This window comes from Phocoena sinus, chromosome 2 (genome assembly GCF_008692025.1).
Source record: "Phocoena sinus isolate mPhoSin1 chromosome 2, mPhoSin1.pri, whole genome shotgun sequence".
Taxonomy (NCBI): domain Eukaryota; kingdom Metazoa; phylum Chordata; class Mammalia; order Artiodactyla; family Phocoenidae; genus Phocoena; species Phocoena sinus.
Window position 1 is genome coordinate 84,168,215 of NC_045764.1, and position 20,880 is coordinate 84,189,094.

A 20,880-nucleotide genomic window follows, 5' to 3' on the forward strand; every position below is an offset into this window, starting at 1 on the left:
GAAAATTTTAGCAAGTGCAGACAAACTACCCTCCAGAGACATCCAATATTAACAGTTTGATGTATACCTTTCCATCCTTCAAGACATATATATGAATACGTGTGTTTATTTGTGTCAAACTTCACACGAATAAATGTATATAATAGTTTTATAGAAATGGGCTCATTATGTGTATGCTGTTTCTCAGTTCTTTTTAAAATTGGTCTTCTAGATTAAATTTATCTTTTAAGTAACCCCACTAGCTCACAGGGTTATCAGCATTGCTTTGCATCATGAAGACAAAATTTTTACATTTTTTGAATACAGAGTTTCATTATTATACTTGATTTTCCGCACTACACATTTTCCCTCTAGGAGAGTGTATCCTGCTCTCCCCAGTTAAGAATTACTGGTTTATTATTTGTCACATCAAAGAAGTACTTATTATTCATCCATTTTGCATTCTTTCATGAAGTAGTGATATTTCCAGGAAAAGTTAGGGGAGTTAAGGTTTTGGGGGAGGAACTGGTTTTAGCCGAACGTTTTAGGGCAAAAAACTGCTCTAGCTCTCATTGTCTACCAGATTATTTAGTGACTTAGTATTATTGGGTTAATTTAATGGTGATATACAGTAAATGGAAGGTGCAGGAAGTATAAAAGTGAACAATCTTAATAACAGATGGAGCTGGGAAAAGTAAGGAAGCCAAGAGAGAGTGGAGCTGTCTGGATTTCCATCTGAATCTTACCTCTAATATACTCCCAACACTCCCACCGGTTCTCCCATCCCAATTATAGGGAGCTGAAATATATATTTCATTTTCTTCTTTACCTTTGATCTTCTTTAGAGCCACCCTCCACCAGAATTATGTCTTTCCCCTTGTCAACCATTTATTTATCATATCATTATCGTTTTTCTCCTAGTGCCATCTTCCCTTTCTACCTCCTTCAGTACTCTCAGATGGTTAATGTTCTAATTATCTGCTTAAAGTAGATGCTGCAAAGTATAAGAAATCCTTCATTAAAGTATACCTTTAATGAATAAAGGAGATGATTTTATAGTATGTAGTAGATTCCTAGAGTAACTTAACATTTTTTAATCATTGGGCATCTGTTATATGCTATGCATTATACTAAGCTGAGACTACAAAGATGAATAAGACATGGTCCAGATCCTCGTGGAATTCACAGTCTAGTATATAAGACAAGCATGTGAGCAGATAGAGAAAGATATGATAAACTGTTTTGTGAAGACAAAGCTTTCACAAGGAACATGGTATTTGAAAAAAGTTTAGAAAATAGGTAGGAATTTTTCCTGAGTGGGGAATTTCTAATCAGAGAAAACAGCTTCATATCTTTCATAAAGATATGAAAGATTAAAGTAGAAGAAATCTTCACATTTGACATCTTTAATAGAGATCAGACTAATGAAAATTACATGGTAAATGCTGAACTCATCCTACTCACTCCATATACCTATACATTCAAGCTAGGAACCCTCATTTTAGATATAAGAAATGGAATATTCAGATATTTTAGTTAAATTTAGATCAAATATAAGGAAGATTGTCCAATAGGCTTTATGCGAAAAGTATGAAATCCAGAGAACTCTGAATCATCAGCCAACAGACCTTGAATAAATCTAGAATATTTCGGGTTTAGGTTTTGATTTGAACTTTTGAGTTGGGCTTTTTCTTTATTTAATTTGGATTTCAAATTACAGCAAATGCCGTGAATAATGTTTTGATGAATTATTTGCCTTTAAAAATCTTTTATCCCAAGATTTTGTTTATTGAAAACATATATTCTTTTAGTAGTTCTCTTAAGTGGTCAAATAAGGCATTATTTAACCATTTTACAAAGAAAAAAACTGAATCTTGGGCGGTGTATGGGATTTTTTTATTGTAAGTCACAGGGACTCTAACTTAATTTTAAAAAAAATTATTGGCAGATCTAACAATTTTAAAGGTAAAGGATCAAGACTAAATGATTATTTATAAATAAATATTTTATAATTTCTCCATCTAGTGTAGACTTACTGTCCTCTTTTCACAGTCCTGCCTTCCATTTCTACTCTCACTATATACTTGTTCAAAACATATGAAAATGTCTTAGTAATTTCTTTTAGATAGATTTATTACGGCAATTATTGTTAGTTCATAGTAGATTAAAGTACAGATTTATTGTAAATGTAGTCTCTTGATCTCCATGGGATTTTCCCCTTAGATTATTATTTGTGGATGAATATTATTACATATTACCAGAGTGACACTACATTCACTTTCTTAGATGTAAGTGCTGAACACTTGTACACATAAATAAGTGGATAGAAATTGAAGTTTCATTATAGCATTTCACTTAATTCTTTGAATTCCTGAGTAATGATGTCAAAATTCACATTGTGATTTAGCAATAAAAATTGTTTTTTAATGATTTATTATGTGATAGTTCAGTTAGGCTCTTTTTCAATTTTGTTGAAATTAAAGAATTTTAAACTACGTGACTTGCAAAAGAATTTGTTAACCAGATACGGGTATCACTAATTTTTTCAACACCCATACTGATAATTCAGTTTGTTGTTTTATTTACCTCCTAGGAGGTTTTCACAGCCCAGGAGACAAGGCACCATGGTAGGGTTCACGATGGGTGAAAAGAATGCCTTTCTTTTGTGAAGTGGGCAAAAGATACTCTCAAAGGAAGGTAGAAAAGATAGTCTGCACCTCCTGTATAAGAACAGAACAGTTTTAGGAAAGAACTCTCATGGAAATTGGTTCCCTGAATCTGCCCCTTATGTCTTTACTTCTTTAAAATCTTCATGGACATGAGATAGGCAGACTCCAGTTTGAGCCTGTGATATGGTTCATTATGTAGAAGATGCCTATGACTTACCTGATGTTACAGATCAGTTTTTACATAATTTCCTGGATGTTAAGGTTTATGTAGTGATGAGGTTTCTTGAATGCTAATGCTAGGAATAAAAAGAAACTCAAAGATTCAAGTTATCTGTTGGAACATTAGAAACTGTTTTTTAAGATGAAGAATTGTCTTTGTGTTTCAATTCCCATGTATTTTAACAGTGTTCATTTTTTAACAGGTGGCCAATATGTTCTACATTGTAGTGATTATGGCTCTTGTATTACTTAGTTTTGGTGTTCCCAGAAAGGCAATACTTTATCCTCGCGAAGCACCATCTTGGACTCTTGCTAAAGACATAGTTTTTCATCCATACTGGATGATTTTTGGTGAAGTTTATGCATATGAAATTGATGGTAAGGATTTATGTGTACAGATATATCTTTTGGTTATTTCATATTTCAAAGTCAAAATTGCATTATAGTAATATTACAGATTTTCACAAATCAAACTGTTAACCAGCCTAAGTCCTCCCATGATACATTAGTTAATCCCAGAAGAAACATAACAAAAATTAATTGAAAAAAAGTTTTTCAAAATTTTTTTTAGCTGCAAATAATGGAATCTGGCCTAAACTGGCTTACACAATAAGGACATATATTAGCTCACATAACAGAAAGTTCAGAGGTAGAGTGGTCTGTGGTCTTTGGGATTGGTTAATTCATGCTAAAGACACATTCTTTTTCATCCCAGTCCTCTGTAATAAGTGTCTGATTCGTACAGGTTTTCCTTTACAATTGTAAGACTCTGTCACAAGCAACAGGAGGAAAGAGACACTGTTTTCCATTGGTTCTCTTCAGGGGAAAAAGTCCCTTTCCCAGATGCCTTCTATTGAACCTATTTTTTAATCTCATTAGCTCAGATTGGCTTCAGTCTACCTGTCCAGGGCAAGGGTAATGGAATTACATTGATTAGTTGGATTGTATATACTTTTTTTTTTTTTTGTGGTATGCGGGCCTCTCACTGTTGTGGCCTCTCCTGTTGTGGAGCACAGGCTCCGGACGCGCAGGCTCGGCGGCCATGGCTCATGGGCCCAGCCGCTCTGCGGCATGTGGGATCTTCCCGGACTGGGGCACGAACCCGTGACCCCTGCGTCGGCAGGTGGACTCTCAACCACTGCGCCACCAGGGAAGCCCGGATTGTATATATTCTTGAATTGTAAAATTCAACTCTGAATACATTCTCTGCATAAAGCTATTCTGTTGTTTTAGTTTAAAAGGCTAGATAACTTGTGGACATAGTTGATACTGCCAACTTTCAAGGATGTTCTTCTGACCTTCACATTGAGTTATAGAATCTTTATTTTGTTAGTTTGTTCATGTTCTCTCTTGCTCTCTCTCACCCATCTTACTTTACTCCTCCATCACCCCCATTCTGTGTTGCTCCTTACCCACCTATTTATAGGTGATTAGATCAGGGGATGGTCACATAGTAGTCATCAGTTGTTTTGAGATGTTGGTTAAAACAGTGAGGTTTTTACCAGCCTGGTAAAATTTTGTGTCTAATGGCTTCCTGTTTAGTGTCATTTCCAGGTTTTTATTGTCTGCTTTTTCTTATGTGGCTCTAGTCTAGTTATACAGCATTGGATATAGTTTTTTACTCTCCTGCATTCTCTTTCTTGGGTATTTGCTTCAACAAACTAATCTGAATAGAGTGGAAATAGATTCATAAAAGTTTTTAGGGGATTCCCTGGTGGCGCAGTGGTTGAGAGTCCACCTGCTGATGCAGGGGACACGGGTTCGTGCCCCAGTCCGGGAAGATCCCACATGCCGCAGAGCGGCTGCGCCCGTGAGCCATGGCCGCTGAGCCTGCGCGTCCGGAGCCTGTGCTCTGCAACTGGAGAGGCCACAACAGTGAGAGGCCCGCGTACCGCAAAAAAAAAAAAAAAAAAAAAATTTTTTTAGGAGTGAAAGGACGTTATGCATCAGTTTGCCCGTAAAACCATTTTATGTGAAAGGAATGATACAGCCATGATGAGAATTTCAATGATGTATATTTTTTAAATGCTTACAAAACACCAGGTGCTAAGTGTATTATAAATATTTGTATAAAACTTGTCACTAATTCAAGACTGTTTAATTCAAATCCTTGCCCTACTTGAATTTATTTTACTTTATTCCTCATAAGTCTGGTGGGTATTAAAGCTCTTTCCTTCCTTAATTCAGCTGTGTTACGGCTTCAGAAACATTCCAGATGGAGGCAATGAAATGCAAGGAATTCAAATCTAATCATTGTATATTTAAGAGGCACTTTAACCATTCCTTCAACCCTCCTTTGTGGCATAATAAGCTAAAGTCAGTATTCATTATGTTTGTAGATTTACTATGAGTTTATCATACTCTTTTCTGGTTCAGTTATTTTTCTTATAGAAATGTGTGGCTGAATCTGGGAGTTTTATTCTTCTTAATGCTCCTCTGGCTAAACCCTACCTTGGAGGGTAGACATAATACAGAAATATATACTTCCTTGTATGGAGTAGAGTCGTAGAATAGTACCCACATCCTTCACAAAATTCTTCTCTTTTGGAATACTGTTAAGTTGGTGTTTGTATGGCTGCATGCCCAGAAGCTTTTGCTAGAATCTGTGAAACAGATATGTACATAATCAAAACTTCCTTCAAACAAACGTACACAAATATTGACTAGAAGCAGTAACTGGTAAATTACTGTTTTAATTTTTTTTTTTTTTCTTAAGTTTGTGCAAAGGATTCCACTATCACTGAAATCTGTGGTCCTGGGACATGGTTGACTCCATTTCTTCAAGCAGTCTACCTCTTTGTACAGTATATCATTATGGTCAATCTTCTTATTGCATTTTTCAAGTAAGAATTTTATTTGGTTGCTTATTGTAATGAGATCATTTAATATATAGTTCTCTTTTTGAAGGAACTATACAAAATTTAAAGTATAAAGATTTTATTGAGGCTTAAACTACTAAAAATTATTTTTGAAAATTACAAATAAGAAAGCATGCATTTTCAAAATCAAATTAATTCTAAATTTGAGACTCTATCTTTCAACATGCACTTCTTTAATAAATTTAATCTTTATTTGGTATTTATTACAAGGTGGACAGGGAATACACATGCAGTATACAAAACAGAAAGGCAAATAGAAAATACTTCAGTAATCCCATCCTTAGTATTTTGGTATACATCCTTTTTATATTTTATATATATGAACCACTTTTTCTTTTTAAAAATAATGTTCTTATATTTTGTATACTGTTTTTAACTAAGCAAAACATGAATATTATCCTACATTAATAAATATCCCTCTCCAGTTTTTTAATGACTACCTCGTATTCCATGATATAGACTGTAATTTTTAAGCCAATATGTTATATTGCTCCATTCGATTGTTTATAATTTTTTGTTCCCCAAAACCATATTGTGGTTAAATTTTTTATTAATCCTTATGTATTTCCTTAGAGTGTTTTCCTAAAAGTAGAACTATTCAATATATGTATATTTCAGACTTCTTCTATTTAAGTCAAAATAGGCCTTGTGTCTCCAAATCTCTGCTAACAGTAGGTATTATCTTTTTAATGGTTGCTAATTTGACAGTACATAAGAGTCTTGTTTTTATTTGCACTTATTTTGTTACTACTCAGATTGAATATTTTCTTCTGTTTTTGTCATTTATATGTAATTTAAAAAACTTAAAATCATATTTTCTGCCTATTTCTCTGGGAGTTTATGATTAAGACCCTCAGCAGTATCAAACTTTGCCTTATACTGTTGCATGTGTTTTTTTCCAGTTTCGCATTTACCTTTTAGTCTTGTTTGTGGTGGAGTACTCCTTTGAATCCTTGTTTAGAGCAGAATTACAATAAAATTTTAGTATTTAAAACTTTAAAATGTGATTAGCTAAGTTTGTTTATTTTTATTCTTTGTTATTCAAGCAATGTGTATTTACAAGTGAAGGCAATTTCCAATATTGTATGGAAGTACCAACGTTATCATTTTATTATGGCTTATCATGAGAAACCAGTTCTGCCTCCACCACTTATCATTCTCAGCCATATAGTTTCTCTGTTTTGCTGCATATGTAAAAGAAGAAAAAAAGACAAGACTTCGGATGGACCAAGTAAGTAAGATATATTAAGGCAAATGTTTTTATTTTATCACTTATCGGTATCACACTGAAAGCTAAGTATTTTTTTTTTAATAAATTTATTTTTAAGTTTATTTATCTTTGACTGCGTTGGGTCTTCGTTGCTGCACGCAGGCTTTCTCTAGTTGCGGTGAAGTGGGGCTATTCTTCGTTGCGGTGCGCGGGCTTCTCATTGTGGTGGCTTCTCTTGTTGTGGAGCACAGGCTCTCGGCCTGCGGCCTCTAGAGTGCAGGCCTAGTAGTTGTGGCGCATGGGCTTAGTTGCTCCGTGGCATGTGGTATCTTCCCGGACCAGGGCTCGAACCTCTGTACCCTGCATTGGCAGACAGATTCTTAACCATTGTGCCACCAGGGAAGTCTCTGAAAGCTAAGTATTAATTTTATTCAGAAGACTTAACTGGTTAATGTTATTGTAAAGCCTTTTGTTGAATTTGCCTAAACATAAAAGAATTTAAAGTGCAATATGTTTATCTATAAAAGTAAATTTAGTATTAAACTTCCCTTTTGGTATGGCATCTCAATTCGGTTTTGTTAAAATGCTAGTGTAAGCCATAACATTTGCCATTCTACAAACCATTTTGACTGCTGTGTAAACAATAACACTTTTAGTACATTCTATGTACTACGTGAGACATAATAAACTCTGCCTAAAATTTTACAGTGGCTTTTTATTCTACCAAATCAGTTCTTATATTCTTGTACCTGAGTATGGGAAGGAGAGGTGTGAGAGATAGATGGGGAAGGGTATTTTATAGGAAACGGAGATTCGAAAAGGAGGAAATACTGGAAACTATTCTTCCAACATCACACTGTGAGTGAAGAAAGAAGTAGAAATACTTGTTTAGGGCTTTAGAAACACACCAGTAAAAAGAGAAAAAAAAAATGCTGATGATTTACATAGCTTTATGAACTCTAAATAACATAAAACTCATGAGCTAAAGTTTATCTTGATGTCTCTATTGATTTTTTTTTCTTTTCCCTCCTTAGAACTTTTTCTAACAGAAGAAGATCAAAAGAAACTTCATGATTTTGAAGAGCAGTGTGTTGAGATGTATTTTAATGAAAAAGATGACAAATTCCATTCTGGGAGTGAAGAGAGAATTCGTGTCACTTTTGAAAGGTTCAGAAACTCTTTAATTGTAACTGATTTTATGTCAGAGTGGGTTCTCTTAGTTATGTCTCTTACACATGGTCATTGTTCAATTTATGTTTGTCAAACAAGTAAGTTTAGTAATGGTTTTACATAATATATTGTGAGACAGTTCAGTTCTTTACTTCTAAGACTTCATGTAAGTCAGTCAGTCTCTTAACTGTTTTTTGACCCTTGTTACAGAGGGCAGAAAAGAGTTGGTGGAGAAAAGTAAAACTGTCTTAATTATTTTAAAACATGTTTCTTTTCATTAGTTTTGCTACGTTCTAAAAGTATATGGTATTTGTGTAGGTACAATAATGGTAATAGTAGTTTATGTGTATGTAGCTGAATACAGAGTTTTGTGTTACTCTGATGGGGGAATAAATAGCCTATGGTACAAAAGTGTGTTTTAAAATCTTATATTTTTATTATAATAGGATTAGCACTTGATCCTTTTTTTTTTAAATATTTATTTATTTATTTATTTTTGGCCACGTTGGGTCTTAGTTGCGGCATGCAGACTCCAGAGTGGGTAGGCTCAGTCATTATGGTGTGTGGGCTCTCTAGTCGTGGTGTGTGGGCTCCAGAGCTTGTGGGCTCAGTAGTTGCAGCACGCGGGCTTAGTTGCCCCACCGCCGGTGGGATCTTAGTTACTTGACCAGGGATCGAACCCATGTCCCCTGCATTGGCAGGCAGATATTTCGAAACCATTAATTTTTAACATTTGTAAAACTCCTGTGTTTCCCTTACAGAGTGGAGCAGATGTCCATTCAGATTAAAGAAGTTGGAGATCGCGTCAACTATATCAAAAGATCATTACAATCATTAGATTCTCAAATTGGCCATTTGCAAGATCTTTCGGCCCTGACTGTGGATACATTAAAAACACTCACTGCCCAGAAAGCTTCAGAAGCTAGCAAAGTTCACAATGAAATCACACGAGAATTGAGCATTTCCAAACATTTGGCTCAAAACCTTATTGATGATGGTCCTGTAAGACCTTCTGTATGGAAAAAGCACAGTGTTGTAAATACACTTAGCTCCTCTCTTCCTCAAAGTGGTCTTGAAAGTAATAATCCTTTTCTTTGTAATATCTTTATGAAAGATGAAAAAGATTCCCAATTTAACATATCTGGTCAGGATTTACCTGTAATACCCCAGAGAAAAGAATTCAATTTTCCAGAGGCTGGTTCCTCTTGTGGTGCCTTATTCCCAAGTGCTGTCTCTCCTCCAGAACTGCGACAGAGACAACATGGAGTAGAAACCTTAAAAATGTTTAGTAAAAATCAAAAATCAGGCAGTTCGTCTAATAGCATACCACATCTATCATCCCCACCAACCAAATTTTTTGTTAGTACACCATCCCAGCCAAGTTGCAAAAGCCACTTGGAAACTATAACCAAAGATCAAGAAATTGTTTGTTCTAAAGCTGCAGAAGGAGATAATGTAGAATTTGGAGCATTCGTAGGTAAGTTTGGCAAACTGATATTTGTATATCAACGTTATTTATTTTTTAATTGTAATTATCACCTTAGAAATAAAAATAAATTGCTAATTAATAAAATCATGTACTTGTGTGACAAGTGGATTACCTTTTCATAGAGTATAGTTCTAAAAATTTTTTAAGGAGTCAGAAGTCGGGGAAGTAGGTTGATTTGGGCTCTACTAGTTATATTAGCACATACCTCTTTGGTGCAACTTACTATAATAACAATTGTATGGAAAACTTATTTGGACTTTTTTTTTCCCGATACGCGGGCCTTTCACTGTTGTGGCCTCTCCCGTTGCGGAGCACAGGCTCAGCAGCCATGGCTCACGGGCCCAGCTGCTCTGCGGCATGTGGGATCTTCCCGGACCAGGGCACGAACCCGTGTTCCCTGCATCGGCAGGCGGACTCTCAACCACTGTGCCACCAGGGAAGCCCTGGACTCTGTCTTTTGAATTTAAGCATAGTCTTTTGAATTTGATCAACTTTTGTTGAAAGAATTTGCGTGATGTGTAAGTGTTGCAAGACAAAGGTATAGGGGAGGCTAGAAGTAACTGGAAAAGAACAGTGTTTTATAAATAGGCTGACCATATAATTTTTCATCCAAACCAGTACACTTTTGAGAGTGAAAGGGTGTGTTACTGATATTTACATTAGGAGAATAGGGAAAGCCAAGACTCTACTTGGAAAATGAGTATTTATGGTCAACCCATTTATATACCCAGAGAGTATATACCCAGAGATCATTTCAGAAAGGAACGATTCATTCTTATACCTCACCTCAAGTAAAATAAAGACTGAAAATATATTTATTTTGGCAATGATAACATGTTAATAACCTTGGTGAAAACTGTTTCAGTGAAGGAAGTGATAGAGGAAGAAGCCTGATTATAGTGAAATAAAGTACAAATGGGAGTGAATGTAGAGAGTGATGGGGGGCGACTCAAAAGCTTGGCAATGAAGGCAGAAAGAAAGAACTAATATTGTGGTTTGTATGTTTAAGGTTTTATTTGTTTTGTTTTTAATGATGTTTTGTTATTTAAATGTTGACATTATGCCACGTGGAAGGAAAAGATGAAGAGGGAATGCTTTGTAGAGCTAGCTAAGCCCCAAATATTTGTAGAATATAGTGTTCTAACAGCCTTCCTCTTAGATTATTAAAGATAAAAGTATTTAACAAAGAATTCTTAGAAAACAACTTCGGTTGTTCGTGGACATAACCAGAATGTTCCAAGGTTTGAAGAAGGCCCTCTGTCTCTTCAAGTTAGAATTTTTCCTTCAGGTGGTTTCCCAACCTTGTCTTTAACACTTATATGAGCCTTCCCAGCCTAGGAATTTACCTAGTCACGGAACATGTATAGAGATGGTTCACAGAATGTTATGTCCATGTAAAATTCTCCACATTCGGGCCAACCCCATGGATTATCTAGGTACTGAGCATGCTGATCTCTACTGCTAGGCTATGTGAGTTCACTGTGGGTTTATAGAGACAACTTTTCCTACATAAAATCTATCCCAATTTATTTTTTAAAAACATATTTTAGTTTGTTAATATATTGCCACTGGTATGGATATGTAGTTATAGATATCCATGTTTGATGTCTATATTTATATGTAATATGTATATATGTATAATAATTATATATAATGCTTTTTTTATTGAGAGTAAAAATGATTGCGCCCCCTTTTCTAAATTTCAAGCAGTTTACTTCATATCACATGTTGGATTCTTTTAGGATCCTGTTACTGTAAACTTGAACTACTCATCTTCTCCAGCTTTTTGATACCTATTTTCAGTATTTATCAGGAAAGCTACAGGAAACTTCAGAGCCATCAAAACTACTCACAAGACAACATACGTCACTTGTTTGAATAGACTAGGCAATGACATTATTTTGATAGAACTAAAAAAAACAAGTATTTTTTGTTGTAATCTTTTCTTTTTTCTTTTTTAAGGACACAGAGATAGCATGGATTTACAGAGGTTTAAAGAAACGTCAAACAAGATAAAAGAAATATTATCCGTAAGTAAATCCTTATAGCAGTGCGATTATTTTGCTGTTTTGGAGTTTAGTTCAAAATAGAATTAAACATATTTTTCAGGAAAAATACAGTGTTAGCAGAAACCATCATCAGCATGAGAGTTCCAAATATTTGAAGCTTATACACAATTTGAAAAAAAGAAGAAACAGTTGAAGAATATGAAAAAATGTACAAATAGCTTGCATTTTTTAACTGAAGTTAAAAATCACCTATTTAACATTTCTCTTAAAAAATGCTTCTCCCTATATGGTTTCCACAGACTACTCATTGAACTCAACTCTTTCCCAGGCCCCAGAATTCATTAGAATATAACCCTGCTTCTCAAGGACCCTGTGGTCTAGCAATAAAAAGCTGAATATGCCAGTAACTACAGTATCGTGTGCAAGTGTAAGATGTTCAATAAATGTTGGTTAAATGAGTTTTAAAGTGTACAGAACAACTAGCAAAAAGGTGTGTTTCCTGGCTGAAAATTTTTCTTAACTGTTGCTTTCGTAAATTACCAGTAACTAATTTGAGCTTTAAGGGTAATAACAGCTACATCAAGATAATTAGGAAGACCTGGAAAAGTGCTAAGCTTCTCCATCCCTTAAGAACTTAAGTTGTAGAAATGATCAAGTGATAAATATAACGGAAATAAAGTTTTTCCTAAAACTAGAGCCAAGGAAATGATAATGATATAATATAAGCTTTTATAAATGATTATTTCTCATATGATCTATCGTTAATTGTGAAATTGCTGTCAGGACATGTTACTTATTACCCTACATCTAAAAGGTAGACTCAAGTGCATTTTTTATAATATAAATGCTGACTTTTTTTGGGGGGGGGGGGGCGGCGTGCCACTCAGCTTGCAAGATCTTAGTTCCCTGACCAGGGATTGAACCTGCACCCTTGGTAGTAAAAGCACAGAGTCCTAACCACTGGACCGCCAGGAATTCCCCAACATTTGTATTTTTAATAGCATATATTTTGATTGAACTATTGTACAAAAGTGAATAATTTTGTTAACTTTGGATTTAATTGGTGACTATATGGAAATTGAGATGTAGTGATTCCATGAGGTCCCTTTCTTTCCGTATTTGCCTTTAAGTTTGTATTTCTTACCTCAAATAAGACCATCAGAATGATGTAAGAAATAACGATTATGGAATATTCAAAGATGCGTAAATATCAGGTAAAATCTCTTTAGTACTTGTAGGAGTCAAAAAGTTAACTTAAAATATACATATACATTTAGATGGAGGAAGTAGGTAAGATAAACTTACCATAAGACTAATTTGCATGATGTATTCTAACCATTTTAATTCTGTGACATACTTCTAAAGATCTGAATTTTCCATTATATATGATGCCTTACAGAGAACTAAATAAATAGGTTGAAGGCATTTAGGTAGCATTAGCTGACACGTGATGATGAAAAACAAGGGAAGAATAAATGAATGAGAAAAAGGAATAAGTAGAAAGAAGAACTGACAAAGCTCTACCAGAGTTGGTTTTATAATTCTTAAAATGTAGACGTGATATATCTACATTCCATATGGGGTTTTTCTTGAACAGGTTTTAACTGAAGTGGATTTTATAGTAAATGAAGTTTTTTATGGACCTTTGTAACTTTTAATAGAGTTTTTTTGTAATTTGTAATTATTTAAGTTTAATAAAATTTCTATCACACTCTCTTTCTCCTATATGCAAATACCCTTTAATTAAAAATATGGACCCAGTATGTTATATTGCTCAATTGTAGAGTCCATTTGTGTCAGTGTAAGAGAGCCCAATGCCTCTTATTTTAGTCCTTCCTTATAGTATAATTGGTTGTTCAAGAGAGATGTACATGATAATTTGGGTAGTATATTTGTTCACTTTTTATTAGTGAAAGTAATTTTTTAAATGTTTAAATATTATAGTTGGGTACTTGGTATCCTAGAATTTTAGAGATATTTATTGATACCTTTTAGCAGTTAGTAATAAAACTTAGTAATAGGGGCATTAGTGCCTAAGTGGCATTTGACCCCAAGTTTGACTCTAAACCTGTACACTTCAATTTTAGCCAGGAAAATTCTGAAGGCTAGGAATGGATATGGAGAAAGTAAATCTTTGGAGTGATTATGACTTAGAGAATTGACATGACACCGCAATAAAAGGTTAGAACTGCTAACTAGCTGGAACTCTGAGAGTTGTCAAACTCATCATGTCAAAACCTCAAATTCACCATCATCTCCCCGCTCAGCAGACATATTTCTTTTCTTCCTGTATTTCCTACCTCTGTTAATAGCATCAGCATCCTACCCTTCCAGTCAACAGCCAAGTCTACCTGGTTTTGCTTCCTAAATACTTTTTTAGTGCCTCTACTTTTCTCAATCCTTAGTTATAGTAGTTATAGTTACCCTGACTTAGGCTGTTAATTCTCTTAATTTATATTTCATTGAACTTTTAAGGTATCTTTAACAAGGTGTCACAACAGCAGCAGTTGAAGGAATTTGATGACACTGATGGCATTTTGCTGTTGTGAAGCACTTGATATATGGTGGGAAATCATTTATAATGAATGGACATTTCCTAATGGTAAATGGTAGATGTTAGGTTTTCCCCACAGATTGCACCTTTTAACAATGGACCTATTAAATGAGCTTAAAACAGGAGTATGCTGAAAATTTTTAAGTGAGCAAATAACTTCCTGGTAAAAACAAGAAGAAATAACAAGTTTCTGTGAGTGGGAAGAAAAGTGGTGGCTATGTTTTAAATTTAACAACTGTGAGTACTTTAGTTAGAGGAAAAGAACTGTAATAATAGAATAATGAGCTCTAGCTCTTGACGGTTAGAGGTTTTGAGTTCTTGAACATTTGTGGGTTATACGTCCCTTTGAAAATTTAATGAAAACTACAGACCACCTTCCCAGGCAAATGCACATATACAAATTTTTTCTTTTAAAGTATAGAGTTTTACAAATACCTCGAAGCCCACTCATCAGCCCCACACTAGAATTTCTATCAAAGATGGTTCTATGAAATTGATGTGTCATTGTATCAAAGAGTATATATCAAGGAAAATACTTAAGTAAAACAATCAAGAAATAGCTAGAACTGGTTCCAAAAGGAACAACTAAAATCAGAAAGGAAATCAGAGTTGCTTTGTGACAATAGGAAAAAGGTTAGCACTTTTTGCTTGGCTATATATCAATAAATCAGCTGTAATGTGAAGAATGTGAAACATCAAAGGTAGAAAAACTTAATTTTCTTGAGATGTTTAAGTTAAATTTATTTAATGAAAGTAATAGCTTATTGTGGTAGTAACATTTTAAAACTCATTGTTTCTGAGGGGTGGTAGAGGTTTGGAAATATTTTAAAGTTACATAGTAGTATGACCTGTGTATAGCTGAAAAAAAAAACAGGGTGAAGGTATCAGATCTTCCGCATTAGTTTAATGAATTTCGTTAGTTCATCTGGAAAAATGAATAGGTAAAAAGAATAAAATGGGGGAGAATTAGTTGTTAGATACTAAAATATCTAAACAAGTGGTACAGTTGAAACATGAATACTTAGTGAAACATTTTGGTGACTCCAAAATAACCCTTCTACAAATACAAATTTAATAAGAGTTGGATTAGAAATTGATGAGAAAAGGAATGCTTTGTCAGTAAACACACAAATTGGACAACTGGGTAGAAATTAGGAAACGTCTGTTTCATATCGCTTCATAAGCTCAGATGAATTCTGGATTTAAATATAAAAATTCAAAGTATAAAAAAAACTTAAGAAAATAGAAATATTAAGTCATTAAACTAGGAGGGCTTTTAAAACAAATATTAAGGGAAGGATGAAAAGAGATGAGTACCTAAAAATATAAAGCATAGATAAAACAAATATGAAAAAAATTGAAATTTGACAAATAATGACCAGATAGATCTTTGTTATACAAATAGCTTATAAAAAGCAATAAGAAAGCTACCAAAACTCCCCAAAATAAATTTCCCCTCCACTTTTTTACTCTCCAAAGAAGAAAGTATTGCTGTTTCAATTTTAGTGTAAAATAGTTTTTTTCTTTTTAAGGTGAATTGATAAATGTTTTATTATTTTCCCTACAGTTTCCTATTTTCCTCCAATTTTTTAAATGAACTTGTATTGCTATGAAAAAGGATTCATTCAGATGGATTTATGAACAATAAGCAAGTAGGGTGTTTTGATGGCAGTTTTTGAAATTGACATTGAAGAAAATAACTGTAATTTGTAATATACCCCTTGGAGTCCAGGTAGATTAAAGCATATTGAGCTAAATAGATCCAGAGGCTCTTATACTACTTAGAGCAATAATTTGAAATTTAGTTCAATTGTTTTAAAATTGTGTATATGTATAATATGCAGAATGATATTCCTTCTGAAAACACTCTGAAACTTGTGAGTTCTCATGCTGGATTTACTGAGTGTCACAAAACTTCTGTTCCTCTTCATTCAGAGCAAGGTGAGTATGTTGACTTCATGAATTATGCTAACAAATATACTCATTTAAGCTTTACAGGTATTTTATGGACATCATTAAACTTTAAATGTATTTTATGTATGTCACACACTTGAGCAGTGAATGTTTCAGAAGTAAGAAAATGAAGATTCTGGTCCATCATTGTTGTTCTTAACCTTGAATAATACATAATCTGAACATTCTAATATTTTTCAACAAATTGTTTAGACTTAAAAGATGAAAGGCAAAGACTCGCTTTTTACAAATACGCTTTTTTACAAATGAATCGGTTGTATTTTAATCTGTATAGTCATTTAATCAACTTATTTTTCTGCTTTAACCTTTAAAAATAACATACATTTATTTGGTTCAAAATTAAAATACACACACACACACACACACACACACAAGCACTTTGAAAATCAGTCTCAGTCTCACACCAACCCCATGTGTAACCACTGTTATTTTTGTTTTTTCTCTAGTTTCATGCTTATGTAGTCATGTATGACAATAGTCTTTTTTACCTCTTCATCTTTTACACAAAAGGTAGCATACCATACATGTTGTCCTGCATCTTTAATTTTTCATTTAAGAAGTTTAATGATCTGGAGATGTTTCCATATCATGCTTTTTTGGGGTCATAGTTATATGCGTATAAATTTATTGTTATCTAACTTTTCAGTTATGTACATTTAATCTTTATAAGGTTCCTTAAGAAAAGCAGTATTTCCTTATTCCCCTCACCATTATTTCTCCTTTTATTCTCTTCAAGTTGGGTTTATTCCAGGAGTGCAAATTAGTTTAACATTCAAAAATATAAGGCATGATAGTAACAAATTAAAGAAGAAAATCATATGATTATCTTAATAGCTGCAGAAAAGGCTGAATTTGATGAAATTCAACATCCATTCATGATTAAAACTCCTAGCAAAGTAAGTATAGAATGGAGTGTCCTTAATCTGAATAAAGGGTATCTAACAAAAACTTGCCACAGATACCATACTTCATAGTGAAGTATTGAACACCCCAGAAGGAGAACAAGACAAGGATTCTATTTAACATTTTAGCCAAAGAAGAAAAGGAAGAAAAATAAATGGTAGAAGGGTTAGGAGGGAAGAAATAAAACTCACTATTTTTGGATAACGTGGATATTATTTCTAAAGTTAGGATGTCTGTAATTTTATATCCTCGTATTTCAGTTTTAGGCAGTATCTGTTGACCTCCCACTAAACAAGACAAGGATTAAGCTCTTCCCTACCGCCGTCCCCACCCCTCTCTATTCCCTAGCCCACATGCATGCACAGATGTCTTTACCCTTTCCCACCAGTGTAGTTATGTCATGATTTTGGTTAGATCAACACTGGATTCTCTGCTCTTTGAATAAATTTTTTCAAAATATTCAGTTTCATCATCTTGAAAAACTTTTGCCCAGAGTCCCCTAATATATCTCAATCTGCTCTTTTTGCCCTCTATACTTGGAATGTTCTAAGATTTCCTTTCACCGTTCATTCTTTCGTTCTAAGATTTCTCTTCACTGTTCTTTCTGAGGTTTTCCTTTATTGTATCATGAGGCTGTAAATTCTAAATTAGTTTAAAATTTAACATCCTCACTTCTTTTGGAAAATAGGCTTAATTCTAAAGTTTGTTTAGCATAAACAAGCACAATGTGACAAAAGTGGCATCTTAAATGGGGGGAAAGATGAACTGTTTTTTTTCCATTACTGTAAAATGATGTTTAAGGTTATTAATTGCAACATTGTTACAGCAAGAGATTGAAATCAGGCCAAATGTCCATCAATAGGAGTTTGGTTAAATAAATTATTGTATATCCAGTGTATGAAGTTCAGCATAATATCAAAGTAGAATAGAGAAATCCTCTGTGTACTGATATTGAAAGATCTCCAAGCTTAAATTTAAAAAACCAACAACAAAAAACCTGAAGATATATATATTATACTAGCATTTATGTTAAAAAACGAAGATTCAGGGGTATATATAGAAACACAAAATATCTTTGGAAGGATACACAAGGAATTTGGGAACAGAGGAAGAGCAAGACTTTTTTTTTCCATACTCTTTTATTTCATATTGCCTTTTCACAAAAATAAATTGAATAATTTTGATATCCTGTCAAGAGACCCATGAGACTCATATAACTCTTACATTCATCAGTGTTGGAGAGAGGATAAGTTATCTTAGGTAAGTTATATTATGCCTCGAAACACTTTGTGTTTGGTTAGTTGGTATTAAAAAAAATTTGTTTTACTTGTATAACTTTTTTATTTTTTTTAATTTTCTTTTAGTGGAAAGTAACAGTAGAAGGCCATCTATAGAAGACACTCATGAAGTAGATTCCAAAGCAGCTTTACTACCGGTTTGTACATTTCAATTAAACATATGTGTATTTAAAAATATTTATTTAGGGCTTCCTTGGTGGCGCAGTGGTTGAGAGTCCGCCTGCTGATGCAGGGGACACAGGTTCATGCCCCGGTCTGGGAAGATCCACATGCTGTGGAGCGGCTGGGTCCGTGAGCCATGGCTGCTGAGCCTGCGCGTCCGGAGCCTGTGCTCCGCCACGGGAGAGGCCACAACAGTGAGAGGCCCGCATATCGCCAAAAAAAAAAAAAAAAAAAAAAAAAAAATTATTTATTAGATAAGAGCTAAAAGATGGTGATATTTTATCTGAGATTATATCTAGCTTTCAAAAATTTTTTAACATTAGAAAACTGACCTCAGTGCATAGTAGCAGTTATGGAAAAGAGTTTCTTCCTGTAGTGAATAGTCAGGAATTATTAAAGAAAAATGTATGCAGAAGAAAGAAAGGTAGGAATCTCTGTTTGAATTGAAGCTAATGATATGAAATTATTCCCAGCCAACTGGAGTAATATTTGATTTTACAAACACTCCTTAAAAGCAGACTTTGGCAACCAAGACAAATAGCTTGGGAGAAAGCAAAAACAGTTGCTCCTTTCTAGTCAAGTATAGAAATTAGTGCTCATAATTATGATCCTGGATCATCAAGAGCATATTAACTTGGCCCCATCCCCCTGGACTGAACGCTACACATGTACTCACACCCTCTTGCTTGCTCCCACCCTGGCAAGCAAGGCAACCATGAGAGCCTGGAGGTTCTTCAGAAGACAAAGAAGTCATTCAACCAGGTGTTATCAGCCCCAGGTGAGGCAAGCAAAAGTGATGGAGAAGATTCCAGGAAGCTGCCAGAGCAGGCGGGGGAGAAATCCCAGTTTGTGCATAGAACTGGGCACTATAAGTGGTTCAGTGTGCGAATGGGATGTGGATTCATTTCTGTGATAAACTGAAAGGGAAACCCCTTGGATATTCCAGTCAGTGTATTTGTACTCCAGGTTTTTTTTTTTTTTTATCTTACCCTGTTAGAAGCCTTTGACCTGCTGCTGCTATTGTTTCGCTCATTTCCATCATCTAATGCAGAAAGGAAACAAGAGGATCTTCTAAGTCCATCAGATGCCCATTCTTTTTTTTTTTTATATTACTGTATTCATCTCATTTATGCATGTTCCTTTGTTGTGGCCACAGCAAGGGGGTTGGGGGAGAGGAAACTTTCTTCACGCATGCACAAAGGTTGTGATGTTTACTGAAGATGATGGGAAAAATTTTTCGACACTCGCACCAGCTGAGGCCAGCCAGCAGTGAACCTTGGAAGTGAATTCCAGTGCCCAGAACCGGCCCAGCATGGGGAGTGAGGAATCCATCCCCTCCCCGGCAGTCGTACCTTGCCCAGGAACATTTGAGAAAAGTGTTGCCCAGTCTGCAGTCTGTGACCCTGAGCGGAGAAATGCTCACCAGGAGGATCGGGTCCAGCAAGGAGTTCCGGCTGCCCAGTGATCCCAGTTTGCCCTGCTCACTCGCCTGCCGGTTGTCCCAGATGCCCATTCGTTTTTTTCTTCTTCTTTTTTTTTTTTTTTAAATATTTATGTATTTATTTGGCTGCGTTGGGTCTTAGTTGCAGCACGCGGCATCTTCTTTGCAGCGTGTGGGCTCAGTAGTTGCGGCACTCGGGCTTAGTTGCCCTGTGGCATGTGGGATCTTAGTTCCCCAACCAGGGATCAAATCCGCGTCCCCTGCATTGGAAGGTGCATTCTTAACCTCTGGACCACCAGGGAAGTCCCCCAGATGCCCATTCTTATTAAAACATTTTAGAAGCCTGAAGAAAAGAAAAAAAGAACACATTAACCATATTAACTTACTTTGTGCTGTAAAGAGATAGATTATATTATTAAAAATCATTTTATTAAAAAAATTATTTCAATGGGAAGGGTGTTTAGTGAACGCAGAGTTTCACAGTAACAAATTCTCCTTTCTGGAAGGACTCATCCTGAACCTAAGCTGCACAGTTTTGCTACAAATAAGGTTCCATTGAAGATGACCTCACAATGCCAAATTACAAAACTTGTGGGAGCCAGCTTATACAAACAGTATTAGATCTCTGACAACTTGAGATAGTAGAATTATTGGTTACACATTATAAGTCTGATTAAAGCCATTAAAAAGTATTATAAATATTTCTAAAAAAGAAAAGATATTACTCAGAAATACTGGAAAATTTGGGAAAAAATAAAAAATCTCAGTTGGGGGTTTCCATGGTGGCGCAGTGGTTGAGAATTTGTTTGCCAATGCAGGGGACATGGGTTCGAGCCCTGGTCCAGGAAGATCTCACATGCCGTGGAGCAACTAAGCCCGTGTGCCACAAATACTGAGCCTGCATGCCTAGAGCCCGTGCTCCTC

The 20,880-nt window shown here is 34.9% G+C and overlaps 1 protein-coding gene across 3 annotated transcripts in view; it reads left to right on the forward strand.

Moving 5' to 3' along the window:
• The window catches only part of TRPM7 (transient receptor potential cation channel subfamily M member 7), a 121,536-nt gene that overhangs the window by 81,517 nt on the left and 19,139 nt on the right, over positions 1-20,880 (forward strand). For all 3 annotated transcript variants that reach the window (XM_032621934.1, XM_032621936.1, XM_032621935.1), the window contains 8 exons: positions 3,071-3,245; positions 5,584-5,710; positions 6,793-6,977; positions 7,991-8,123; positions 8,888-9,603; positions 11,578-11,645; positions 16,023-16,119; positions 18,420-18,490. In XM_032621934.1, coding sequence (XP_032477825.1) covers positions 3,071-3,245; positions 5,584-5,710; positions 6,793-6,977; positions 7,991-8,123; positions 8,888-9,603; positions 11,578-11,645; positions 16,023-16,119; positions 18,420-18,490 — 1,572 coding nt within the window. The remainder of the gene's footprint in view (positions 1-3,070; positions 3,246-5,583; positions 5,711-6,792; positions 6,978-7,990; positions 8,124-8,887; positions 9,604-11,577; positions 11,646-16,022; positions 16,120-18,419; positions 18,491-20,880) is intronic.